At 40.0% G+C, this 13,673-nt stretch overlaps 1 protein-coding gene across 7 annotated transcripts in view; it reads left to right on the forward strand.

Annotated features, from left to right (window-relative positions):
* The window catches only part of MAST4 (microtubule associated serine/threonine kinase family member 4), a 276,434-nt gene that overhangs the window by 172,607 nt on the left and 90,154 nt on the right, over positions 1-13,673 (forward strand). For 2 of the 7 annotated variants that reach the window (XM_063180840.1, XM_063180841.1), the window contains exon 1: positions 1,087-1,341. The exons of the other annotated variants lie outside the window; for them this stretch is intronic. In XM_063180840.1, coding sequence (XP_063036910.1) covers positions 1,250-1,341 — 92 coding nt within the window. In that variant the 5' untranslated portion in view covers positions 1,087-1,249. Of the gene's footprint in view, positions 1-1,086; positions 1,342-13,673 lie in introns of those variants that run through there. 7 annotated transcript variants of the gene reach the window in all.

The raw sequence follows: 13,673 nt of genomic DNA on the forward strand, positions 1-13,673 counted from the left end.
AAAGTACATGAAAAGAAACCTCCTAGTTTTTGAACCCCCAGTATCTTTGTCTATACCTGACCATCATTGTTTTCAACATCTGGAGTTTAAGACATTATGGAATGACAAGGTAGTAAAGTAGTAATTTTAGAAATGCTTTTATTTGTGTACTTCTGAGATGTGAGGAAAAATGCTAGTCTAGACAGGGCTGCAAAGGGAGAGAGGAGAGGGCTGGAGAGTGGTGCTGGAGTTAGGTGTGAAAAGACTGAGGACAGCGGACAGCAGACAGCAGAGGCTAAAACGAGGAGTGAAGGTGGAATTTTGGGTGGTGGGATTCAGGAAAGCAGACCAGGTGAGTTGGGAGGCAGCTGGTGAATGGCAAAGAAGGAAGCAAAGGAAGAAAGTTGGAAGGAAGAAGGGGAAGAAATGAGTCAAAGTACCTGAGGGATTAGGTCATTGTTATGAGTGGGAAAGGTACTCAGAGCCTTTCTGTACCCATCTCTTGCCAGCCTGTGCTTCAGGGTAGCTTTCTCAAAAGAGGTGGCAGTGGAGGGAGGCGGGTGTCCCAGCTTTCCGTGGTAAACGCCTGATGTCTGGAGTGGCATGTAGCCAGTGTGACAAACGGTAATTAAGTACCTGTACCGTCAGTTCTCCCGGGAGAGGCAGAAGCCCCGGCCGTGACACACGTACACTGTGCACCGAGAGTCACTGCTCCTTGACTTACAGTTCCCAGCCCGTCCGAGCGCGGCCGGCGGGCGGCTCCGACCCGCGGGGGGCTCTGTGGGGGTCAGGCGGGGCTGTGCCGTGCTGTGCCGTGCCGGGCCGGCCCGCAGGGGCTGTGCCGTGCTGGGCTCACCCGCGGGGGCTGTGCCGTGCCGTGCCGTGCCGCGGGGGCTGTGCCGTGCTGTGCCGTGCCGGGCCGGCCCGCAGGGGCTGTGCCGTGCCGTGCCGCGGGGGCTGTGCCGTGCCGTCCCGTGCTGGGCCGGGCCGGGCCGGCTCGCGGGGCACGGGCGGGGGGCTCTGACCCGCGGTGGGCGGGCGGAGCGGGAGCGGCGCGGCCTCTGCGCGGCCGCCAATGGCCGGGGCGGGGCGGCACCCGTGAGCAGCCGCACGGAAAAGTTTCTGTCGGTTCGCGTTGCTGCTATCTCTGCTCTCCTTCCGCCCCCCTCGGAGGCTGGCTGCCTTCTCGCTCTCTTTCTCGCTCTTGTCCCTTCCTCCTCTTCCTCGTCGTACTATGGCACTGAGTTATTAAGCTTTCAAAGGGAGAGAAATGGATATATCGGATCCCAGTTTTTGGACGGTCGTTTCCAACTTCACGCTGCGCCACCTGCGGCGAGGCAGCCGGCTCCGCCGGACTCAGAGGTGAGGCAGGCCGCTCCAGGTGCGCGGGAGCGGGCGCTGGATTTTCCCGGCAGAAGGGCCCTGGGAGCGGTCGGGAGCCGCGGCCTCCTGGCTTCTGCTGGTCTGGAGCTGTGAGAGCTGAGAGCCTCTCCTTGCGAGGCCCTTGGTGGTGGTTTTTCTAACCAGACGCTGCATAGTACTCTGCCTCCATTTATAAGATCTTTTGTTTTGTCCAGCCCTTCTACCCTCCTCTTTTTTTCCCCCTTAAAGACATTTCCAGCTTGCTCTCAAGTATTCGGCCTTTTATTGGAAACAGATATTCTTTTTATGGGCAACTCAGAGCCTATTTTGTTCGGTGTTCTTAAAGGGACAGGTTTACATAAGTACCTTTTTTAAAACAGGCTGGCTTAACATTTGTTAGTATAGGAATGGCCTTTTTTGGGTTTGTAACATTTTCATTATTGTCAGGAGGAGGGGAAAAGGCTTAGAAATAGTAAATGCTGAGTAAAAGTTAAAGGGTTGTGCTATCAGTGGGCAAAAGACTGACAGGCTGTCGTGTCATGGTCATTTTTTGTGCCATAGTGGCCCTTTCAGTTAAATATGTCCCTATAACAAGAATAAGAAAAAAAATGTATAGAAATTTGTAACTTCGGTTCACTAGTACCCTGTATGCCATTTTGAGACATACCAGGTGTGGTGTTAAATCATGACAAGCTTCTGACTGTGAAACTACCTTGAGTATTGGCTTACGTATTATCTTTGGAGGGCATGTGTAGAATATTTCTTCTACTAGCTAAAAAGATGGCACAAAGCAAGCAGGATAGAGGCTTAGCAAAGTTGACTTTTACTAAGCTTTCAGTACTTAGAGTCTGATTTTTTGTTTTTCAAAAGAAAGAAAGCTACTCTCTATTTAATGGCAGAAAGTTTAAAATAGGAAAAACAAGTGGCCTGTTTGACATAGATTAAAAAACTATTCCTGCAGTAAATATCTATTATTTGTGTCTCCTACTTAGGGTAGCTGAAAATACTGAGTTATTTTATCATTATTATCCCTCTCTTGTAAATAATTTTCCCACTATTACACAGCATTAACTGAGAATTGGAATATGCCATAAAGATTTTGCTGCTGAGAAATGTTAAGGTTTTTTATTCAAATTATCTTTACTGTTTTTACTCAAATTGGGTTTGTAACCTGTTTAACAAACCCAATCTGTGTGAAGACCTACAAATACCTTTATAAATGTATGGCTGTATGGCAGGTTGAGGAGGAGAGAATCTTCCTAGTTCTCATAAGAAGCATGAAATAAATACATACCATTGGTTTGTTTGTTTTATGTATTTGGATACCTTCTTTCTTTTCACGCATATTCAGTTCTGTATATGGGTTTCTTGAAATACTTGGAAGATTTTTTTAAGTGACCCTGAATATTGTCTCAGCATATCACATATATGGTATGTCAGTGAATAGTACATGCCATATATGCACTTACATTTCATATATTATAGTGATATTAAATACTTAATGCCCTCTCTGTAGCCAAATCAATGTGTCACAGCACTGTGAAGTTAAAAAGTCAGCAGTAGAATTTCAAGGCTGCTTACTCCTAATGCGCCCAGATATCCCTCCTTTATCAGGTTGGTTCTGTCTTCTGAGGGGTGGGAAGTCACAGTCTGCTCTGTTAATGTCTCCTGGGGAATGCTGTCCACACACTTCTTCAGCTGTCTTAAAGGTGGACCTGCCCTCTGCCCCCTTTTACTCGTAGTTCATTTACTGATTAAGGTATAAAACTGAAGGAGTAATAGAACTGTCAGAAGCAAAGAACCCAGCATGGGCCGCACAGATTCTCCTAACTCTGCTGTAGAAATGGGTTTGGATTAATTAAGGTACGAGCCAGGTTTATGTGTTTTGTGCTGTGGCTCACCTGCGTTATCTTAACAGGCTCAGTCAGCCATGGCTGCAGCTGCATGTGAAAACTGGACAGATAGCTGCTTACTTAGCTTAACTTGCCACGGGATGCCTTCCCCTTCTTTCTAAGAGAGCTACTGGTAACCACTCGTGTGTTGTGTAGTTTCCCAGGCATTTCAGATGCCTGAAGAGTAGGTTAAGGAGTGAGATTTGAAGGGAGTTTAGTTTCTGTCATCTGAATCTCCTGCTGGGCATAAGTGAAAGTTTTGGGTCCACTGATTCAAGAGAGGTTTTTTCTTAATAGTTACACTGTCTATGAAACTTGTCTAGCCTGGTGCATGCCTAGGTGCTTCAAGAAAACTTCTGAAGAAGTGTTTCTTTCTGGTTGTATCTGCAGTTGGCTTTGGGACTCCTTCCCAATTTAAGAGTAAAAATTTTATTGTTCACTTGGGCATTTTTGCCTCTCAGTTATGTTCCTTTTGCCTCTTCAATTACTTTTACCTCTGCTACTAGATTTTTGTGGCCTGCTAGACCTTGTTGTTTCTGTGAGCACTACTCTACTTTCTTAACACCTGGGATAATGAGAATTGTACTATGAATTTTGTGTCTTTGTATAGATTTACTTGATGTGATTATGTTTCTCTCTGAGGTTCTAAGAAGTAAAGAATGAAGAGATAGGAGTTTTCTAACAGCTGACTTAACTGAATTTCAATTGCAGCAGCTCTTTGGGAAGTGATACCTGAATAAGAAGTATCACAGCCTGACTTTCAAGTGCAGTGGGTTTTGAGGACTGATGGGTAGAAAAATTATCTTCAATTATAAATTGGAGGCATTTGTTTTTCAAATCTCTGAGACTGTGCCATGGATTATTCCATGTGCTTTTTCATGAAGAAATACGTCTATCACCATATAGAGAACTAGAGTGAGCGAGAGAGGGTCTCTAAGTGTAGACATCTACTTATAGAAATTGCTTCTAGAGTTACAGATGGATAAGTGTGTACACATACACTTCTTTTCACATGGAAAAATCACTACTTTCTGCTTTGTTTTATGATACATATTTGGTTCTCTCTGACACACCCTTTTTGTCTGATTATCTTTGTATATCTTTCACAAAACTGACATGCCAGTGATCCTTTTTGTGTGTGTCCTTTTCTCTTGCTTTTTTAATGGTAGTTGCACTGGAACAATGTTAGTGGAATTGTTCTTCCTTTGAGTCAGAGTAGGGTTTTTTTTCCCCAAAGGCATGAAATTCATGAATGCTTGCCCAGTTGCCTCTGAACCAAAGTAGACTCATAGATGATTTGTGTTGAAACTTCGTTTCATTTGTTTAGTCACTGAAGTGGTAGTGAGTCTTTCATGACATGAGAATAAAATATTCATCAGTCATCAAATATGTGTTATGACAGTTCATAACCTTTCTAAAACCTTAGAAACAGTGGAAAGTTATAACTTTTATTGGAAACAGAACTGAGTAGTCAAACTTTGTTGTAGTTCTGTTAGTTTTGGGACAGCATGCTGCCTGGAAAAGCAGGTGTTTTGAATGTCTCTTGCTTGATAGTTCAAATAGGCACAGTGGTGTTAAAATTACAATGTAAATTCTTGCTGTTGGTTTTTATGTAGACCTTGGTTTTTAACATAGTCAACGCAGTATATTAAAAGTATATTATAAATGGATTATTTTATTTACTAACAGGTATTCAAAGTGGTCCTGTTGATGATATGAGAAAACCAATGTTTAATTATATTGATGTCAGCTGAAACTCTGTACTAGTGGAGTTATTTTACTTCTGCATAAGAGTAAACATCAGTTCAAACTTTGTTTAAAAAGTTTCTTTTTGATGTATATGTATTGTTTTTAATGTGTGTTTGGGGGTGTGGTAATTTGAAGAGCTTCACCATTTCTTGACTTTCAACTCCCTTCATTTGCCTTAGTTCCTACATGCAAGAGAGAAGAGCTGTTATTCTAATAGAGGTTGAGTAAGTTTAGAGAAGATTGTTGTCCCATAACTGGGGGGATTAAGAAGTACATTTGTGCAGACTATATGTGCTTCTAAACACACTCTAATTGAATATGTTTTGTTAGAAGTTAATTCGCTGGACCAGTGATTGCATTGTTTTCTCTACTACCTAGTGAAGTGTTAATGTATCTTGGTAATTGTATTTCCTTTCATTCACAGTAAAGGCTGTCTGTTAGGGGGATAGTTTTACAGTCTCACAGTCAAATTGAACGTGTTGTTTTTATTTTGGTTGATGTAATTGACCAATCTTTTTCTTCAGGCAATTAATGTATTTCAAGTTCTGATTACAGTCTGAATAAGTCAACATTATTTCTTAGCTTCAGCCAGACTGGTAAGGATTCATCAGGTCATACTGCTATTTTTTGCTTCATTTTCACTCTGATAAAGTGTTATTTTATTAGAATTATGTTAAGATCATTAAAAAGTGACTGAAGGGTCTTATTTTAGAAAGTCTGAGGAAAGCTGATGCTGATACATGAACAAAATAAAAAGAAGCTTAGGAAAATGCTGGAAGAAGCTCTAATTGGTTTTGTTGGGTAGGAGACAGTCTTTGTTTTTCTTACTCAGAGAATTTAAAGGATAGTAGTTCAGACATCCCTTCATGAGCTGTGGTTGGTTGGACATGCCATGTGGTCTAGGCACGGAACACAGAGATTCACTCTGTTGTATTCACTCTGTTACATCTGTTACTGATGTTCTGCAGTCATTACAGTTCTTGCTGTGTTAGACTTGTTAGTAGTTGCCTCTTCTGCTGTGCCTCTTGTCAGAGAGCTTCAAACTTTTGTCAGTGATAAGCTGAGTACCAAGTTGTGCAGCTGCATGCACTGATTGATGGGCTTGCCTCTAGCAGCTCTTTGTCAAAGTTGGAAGTGGTGATCAGAAAAGTGGATTTCAAGGGAACTTTCTGATGACTTTGGGCAGAGAAGAACCATCTGAAATTCAGCAAGGGCAAGTGCAGGGTCCTGCAGCTGGGGAGGAACAACCCCAGGCACCAGCACAGGCTGGGGCTGCCCTGCTGGGGAGCAGCTCTGTGGAGAAGGACCTGGGGGTCCTGGTGGACAAGAAGCTCTCCATGAGCCAGCAGTGTGTCCTGGTGGCCAAGAAGGCCAATGGTAACCTGGGGGCATTGGGAAGAGCATTGCCAGCAGGTGGAGGGAGGTGATCCTGCCCCTCTAGTCAGCCCTGCTGAGGCCTCACCTGAGTGCTGTGTCCAGTTCTGGGCTCCTCAGGACAACAGAGACATGGAGCTGCTGGAGTGGGTCCAGCAAAGGGCAAAAAATTTTATTAGGGCTCTGGAGCATCTCTCTTGTGAGGAAAGACAGGGAGAGCTGGGGCCGTTCAGCCTTGAGAAGAGACAACTGAGAGGGGACCTCTTTAATATCTAAAGGATAGGTTTCAAGAGGCTGGATCAGCCTCTTCTCAGAGGTGCTGAGCAGTGGAACAAGGGGAAATGGGCAGATATTGATGCCGAGGAAGTTCCACCTGGACATGAGGAAGAACTTCTATACTGTGCAGATGACCATGCTGTGGAACAGATTTTCCAAAGAGGTTGTGGAGATACCTCCTTGGAGATACTCAAGAACTGCCTGGACACAATCCTATGTCATGTGCTTTCCTACCCTGCTTGAGGAGGCTGGACCACATGAGCCACTGTCGTCCTCATGTTCCAATTTTTCCCTCTTCTGCGATTCTGTAAATTTGTTACATGTTACTATGCAGGAATGGTCATGATTTTGTTAGTTGGAGATGGAGGTGGAATCACTCAGTATTTTGTGCATATGAAGATACTGATAACTGGTTTAGGTTGAACATTATAAATGAAGTGTATTAAATGGACCACACTGAAAATTATGTAAAACTGATTGTTGCATGCAGTAGTTCTGTGTATATTGTCACATTTATCTATAGGCTGTGATGTTACATGTCATTAGAAGAGGTTTAGTAGGAATTAGATTTGTTTGGAGGAACATTGGGATGGCACAAGGAGAGGTCTATATCTGAGGAGAATCAGAAGGTTCACATATCTTTGATTCAGCCTTATTCAATAGGCTGTGTTGCATTCAGTGATGGCTCCTGGCTTTTCTCTTGGGAACCTTTTTGAGGATTTTTTCCTTTGAACCTTTGCAAATTCACTGACTGTGGTCATTGTGAAATTTTAAAGCTTTTGATCTCTATCATTTGACTTTAACCTATATTTAAAATAAGGTATCAAAGAAAAATTTATAAAAGGCTACCCACTGTGAATTTTATTTCCCTCCCTCAAAAAAAAAGTTGAAAATTATGTCAAATGAGGCACTGCTTACAGCTTTATAAATGGCTTTATATATGTCTATAGATAGATATAATCAAAGATTCTGCCTCTTCTAACTAGACTGGTTTAAAACGTAATTATTAACATTGAAGTAAATAGGGAAAAATCAAAATCACATATAATCTATTTTATTAAATGATGGGTAGACTAATGTAGTCCTGTGTAAAGTCAAGGGTGTTGACTGAAGGAACGCCATTCCTGTTGCTGCCTAATTTACTGAAACAAGCAATGTGAAGTGTTAAGCAATGAAATAATTGAGTTGAATAAAAATGTATATACCAGTTCTCTTAGTGCTTGATTGTAGTATTCCAGAATGTGTTCCAGAATTTAAAATATATTATTTTCTCAAGGCAGTAAGGTGGTGTGATGTAGAACAAATACAGTTTATTTTTTATCAATAAGGAGCTAGATTAGTCAATGATTTTTATATATCTGACAAAATTGTTATCTTTTGGTTTGGCAGATATACATGAATATAAACTTGCCTTCTTTCTCCCTGTTGGAAAGAAAATGTCAATATTTTTGTTTATTTTTGATTTTCATATGTATCAGTACATATGGTGTCCCTTCCCAGGGCAAGGGGGTTGGAACTAGAAAAAAATTTGAACTAGACTCATTCAAACTAGTGTAGTGTTTACATTTTGAAATACTATATAATCTTTTTTCCCTTAAGTAAGAGAGGAAGGATTCACTTTTTTGAATTAATTCTGTGGATATTGGTTTGGCCTGGAAGCTCACCTTGAGAGAGCTGATAAATTAAAAGTTACTTTGGTGAATGCTGGTACTAACCAACTGTGGTTGTTTTAAGAGGCACTCAAGATATGCAAAACTGAAGCGGTGGTAGGTAAATTTCTTTATTTTTCCCTGGTTGCTTTCTTGCATGCATTTAGGAACAGTGCCTTGTCAGTCTTTCCTCTCTGGGCTGCTGGGCCCAATCCTGTATGGTATTTGTACTAGGCTTATGAACAGAATCCCACTTCTCGCAGGAGATCGATTTGATATGTAAAACAACTTGCAGTGCTTTTATTGTTGGGTTTGTTGGCATTTTGATGCATGCTTGGAAGAGAGGAGTTTATATGACAATTAATTGTTTTATTAAAGCTATTCATTAGATATGGATTTCTGTAAGAAGTGTTTACTTTGTTTTTGAAATAAACTTAAAAATTGTTTCTTTAAGCATCAATTCTAAGTCCTAAAGTAATTCTAGGGAAGATGGGTATAGTAGTTTAAACTTCATTTAATAAATCTCAGAATAATGAATTGGCTTCTAATTTAAGTTCTTCCTACTCTTAAAATCCTTTTGGAGCTACTGATATTATCACTTCATGGATGAGATGCTAGAATGTTCTGGAAAGGTATTCCTACAGAAAAGTATGGGTTTCCTACAGAAAACTCAACAGTAGAAAACAAAAGAAAAATAGTCCTGAGAATACCATATTTTTTAATTATGTGCCGTAACCATGAAACCTTTTCCCTTCAAACCCAAACTGAGCTCTAATGAAACATTAGAACTTAACTGGTGTGCCTGAGGGACACAGAGAGGTTTGTGTAACTGGAGGCCAGGACCTTCTTCCAGCCAAGTTGTGACATTCCAACTAGAAGTGCCATCAGTGCCTCCCAGAGATTGCTTATCAGTGGCCCATGAAGCATCTCTTGCACTACGGATAGCTAAATGACAGTGAGGGAAGCTGGCCCCAAAGGGAGTTTGGAGAGAAAATGGAGTATGAGAGATGAAAATTTCACAGGAGCATTGTAGAAGATGTAGTGTTGTGATTCAACCAGAGGACATGGATCCATATAGTATGTAGGTTCCCTGGTTATTCTCTTGACAGAATTATTTGTAGCAGATATATGTCATTTAATTAAACAGTGTATTGATTAATATCAACGAGCCTAGCCATCCAGAGTGAAGTTCCATTGAAGTTCTGAAATGGGCTGTTTCCTGTTGATTACAGTCCATGCTGACTGAAAAAAAGGAAAAACCTTTATTAGAATTTTCAGTTGATAAAAATATCTTTACAGATTTTGCATAGTTCAAACATAAACCTAACAATCCAGTCCTCAATGAAACAGAAGTTAATTACTGATAGTAAGAATAAATCAGACATGTTTCTTTCAACAGCTGTCTTAATGTTTACCAGAATTTGTCTTCAGCATGGTTTTCATTGTAAATCAATACATGGCTTTTTTTAATTCCCTTTTTGGGAAACTGTAAGGATAATGCTTGGTTAGTATCTCCTTCATTAGACAGTGTTGTTCAGTGAGAAGTTGTAATTAACAAATAACCTTTGTATTAATACTGATAACCCTCTTGGAATTATAAAAAGTAGATTGTATATGTTTGTTTTACAGATTTGCCTTTTCAGTGACTCTAGGCCTGTCTAGCTTGTTTTTATGCGTGGGTATGTCAAGGGAATTTCCATAAGTGCTGTAACAGTAGAAGCAAAAGCAGTCAGACAAGTGCAGTATGCTCTATTCACCTTGTCTACAAACACGCCAAGCAAAAGGATGATTATGTCAGTTCACTGCACCGTCAGGTCTTACCAGAGCATCTTTTGCATTACCCGCATAATGAACACAGAAAACATATAACACTTTGTTAAAGTAAGCTTGCATTATGTAGTTTTCTTTCTTACATGAGGCTTGGTGATTTGGCTTCATCCCTGGCCTTTCTGCCATGTTTTGATGATTGAACTGTTGAGTTTGGAGGCATTTCCCCATCTCCCCATCTCTGACCTATGAGTAACTGGAGAACAGTTCTTTTGGGAAATACACTTCTGTCTGTTTTTTCTTTGCTGCTCACTTGTGTCTTAGATGTGTTATTCTGTCTTGTCAAATGTCAAAATATTATCATCTTGTGCAAGGCTTTGATTTCTATCTGTGGGAAAAAATTCAAAACAGATAAATGAAACTTCTCCCTGTTTTGTTGTTTTTGTTTTGTTTCTTAAGTTTGAAAATTATATCTTCACATTATTTCTTCTGTGTCTTCTTCAATCTTCAAAAAGCAAGACCCTTTTTTCATTTTTTCCCCTTTTCTGTAAAGGAAATACAAAGCATACTAGTGTATATGAAAATACTAGGTTACTTTTTAAAATATGCAAATTGTTTGTGTGGGTCAGACCTAAGCATTCAGCATTATCTACAAATTAATACCTTTTAGCAATCATGTGTTTCCTTCTTCTGATTCATAAATTATAAGGCAAGAAGAAACCAGTAGGATCACCTACTCTGTCAGTCTACAGGAAACAAGACAAAGAGTAATAGTGTCAGAGATTTAGTAATTTGGCTCTCCCAGATAAAGTAACCTGTTTGTTTAATCATTGATGAGTTTAGCAAAATCTGAAAGGTTTAACACTGCTCAGGACAATTTTCTTTTGTTTTCTTGTTCCTTAAGTCAGCTGTCTTTTACCATTACTAATTTATTGCCATGATATTGTCTTTCGCACTAACTTCAGTAATAACCTCAGAGATATTAGGCCAGTCTCTTCATAAATGCTGAAAGTGTTCAGTATGTTCTTTGTGACTGTGCCTGCCTAAGTCCAGTACAAGTGTCACCAGATGGATATTAATAGAAGGAAACAATCTAAAGAGAGGTCCAAAGGACTGCTGGCATTTTCTGCCTCAGTTGATATTGAAAAATGAATTTTCCCTTCAAGTGATAGTGAGGGAAAACAATGTTGTGTTTTCTAGGGGACGCCTGCCCTGGGGAGCTGGCTGAGGAGCTGACAGCATGGTCTGGCCTCTGTGTGGTGGGTCTGCTTGGCTCAGCTCCCTGTGGGAGTGCAGGATGTCTATAAGGACTTGGAGGGGGAAGTTGTGTGCTGCTTTTCTGTCTTAGGTGTGACAGGCTATCTGAAAGGATGGGAGGGTGTGGGATTTGTATGAAGGAATGTGTCCTGCTGAGGTGTTGTTGGATGATGGTAGTGCAGCAGGAGGCAAAAGTCTCCCATTAGTCTTGTTAATGGAGACTCCTAAGTTTACAGCTGCTCCCAGGTTTATCTTGTAGGTAAATCAGCTAGATCATTGCAAAAAAAAAAAGATGCAGGAATGAAGTAAACCATATGCAGTGTGAACAGGAACATGTGGCAGGAACACCCAGTGCATATTAGAAATCCAGCACCCTAATAAAAAGACTTGTTGCTCTACATTGTTTTGGTATTGGCGTAGCATATGCCTGTAGAATAAAAGTATCTGTCAAGTTTCAGATGATTTGAAGTTACAAATTAAGCTTTTTTTGGTTTTAAATTTACACAAAGGTGTTGCTATGTTTAATATGCCTATTTATCTTACATAAATAGGCATATTAAACATCCATGTAACAAGAGATAAAGAATTATGAAAGTGCATTGCCCAATATATACGGAAAAACTTCATGTTTTAGTTACAGACATTTTTAATATAGAGTTTGAGACCGGGTTCATTGTTCTGTATTACAGAGTTGCCGCTTTGAAGTCACAGCAGGAAGGCACATACTGCTGCACAATCGAAACCAAGGAGACATAGTTTTCATTCTAGTTTTCATACATTTATAGATATTTCACCTGAACGATTTGTGCTGTAGGATTATTTTCCTACAAAATTTGTATTATTTTTTAAAACCGCTTTTCTAATAGATACCAAGATTGTGTAAGTATGATACTCATAAACCAAGAGTTGATGATTTCACTTTACATTAACCATCCTTAGGGCAAAGGCAGCAAATATTATCAATACACCTACTCAAGATAAGTGAAGTGAGAATAGGACTTGAAGTCCAAGTAGTTAAAAGGCAGTTCATTACAGTACAATTTGGAAAGAATGTGGTGCTTTTTGTTATTTGGATAAGATACATGCAGTATCAGATTTTTTGCTTTTAAGGCATTTGCTTTTTAATTGTCTTTTTTTATGATAACTCCCATTAATTTACTACGTTCAGCCTTTATTAGGCAATGCATTCTTCCAGGTCCTGTCAAAAGTAAGAGCTTCTATTGCCTCATAAAAGCCTTAGAGAACAAAGGAAACTCATGTAGAAGGTGAATTTATCCGTGTCTTTGTGACTTGACTGTGACTATAAGATACTGAAGTAGTTTTTTGGCCAGTGTCACATTTTTTCCTTTTTCTCTAACCCTCTGTGGTATTCATAAAACAGGAGATGTTCTCCGAACAAAAACAAAGGCTGCAGAAATGGTGGTTTTATGCTTTATGGACATTTCTTCTTAAAGCATCCTTCTGCTGTGATGCAAATAGAAACCTTAAATTAGCTAATGAGTTAATGGGCCGGATGAGTAGTGAGGTGATTACTCTTCCTGATGGCCAAAAATTGTAGCACACCCTTTTCTGTCACCTTACCTCATCCACACCCTATTCTAACCTGTTGGAGATGTTTGTCTTGTCGGTGCGTTGAGCCTGAGTTTTTGGGCTTGTGTAAGCTCTTTGGATCAGAGGCTGTCCTTTGTTGTGTTCCTGTGATGTGGAGAACAATGGAGACTCGTAGCACAATTGCATATACAAGAATTAATAATGCTTCTGCATATATAAGAAATAATAATGCTTCGCTTTGCTAGGCTCTGTTGCTTAAGAGACCCCAATGGTTTTGTTCTTGACAGTAGAAAATGTGAGAAATGAGAGATCTCTCAAGATGCTTTTCTTGAAGAAGTCTTGGGACAAAGATGGCTGTTTTTTCAGAGTTTCTTCAAATTCACTCCATTGCCGTTTAAAGAAGGCAGGCTACAATCTGAGATCGTTGTACAGTGTTGAAGAACAAAGAAAATAATCCAGTCATTATTTTTAAATAGAATATTGAGTATAAACATCTGCAACCTGTTATCATTTATTCCAAAGACTTTTTCAACTAAAATGCATCTTTATTTCTACCTGTACTAGCATAACTGGGGTTTTTTTGGCTGTGAGTAATAATCACATGGCTGTAGGGTCATACATAGAGGAACACCTACAATTTTCTGTTTTTTTTTCTGTATGTCCTTGTAGAAGATAAAATGTGTAGAAAACAAAACTGCAGATTATTTTTTTCACTCATTTTCTGCATGTTAAGTCTGGAACAGAAAATGTGCAATAGTGTTAATGTACTTGGTGAATTTAGTGGTTGCCAAGGTTTTCAAGCATGTATGATTTCAAG

This window comes from Melospiza melodia, chromosome Z, assembly GCF_035770615.1.
Source record: "Melospiza melodia melodia isolate bMelMel2 chromosome Z, bMelMel2.pri, whole genome shotgun sequence".
Classification (NCBI taxonomy): domain Eukaryota; kingdom Metazoa; phylum Chordata; class Aves; order Passeriformes; family Passerellidae; genus Melospiza; species Melospiza melodia.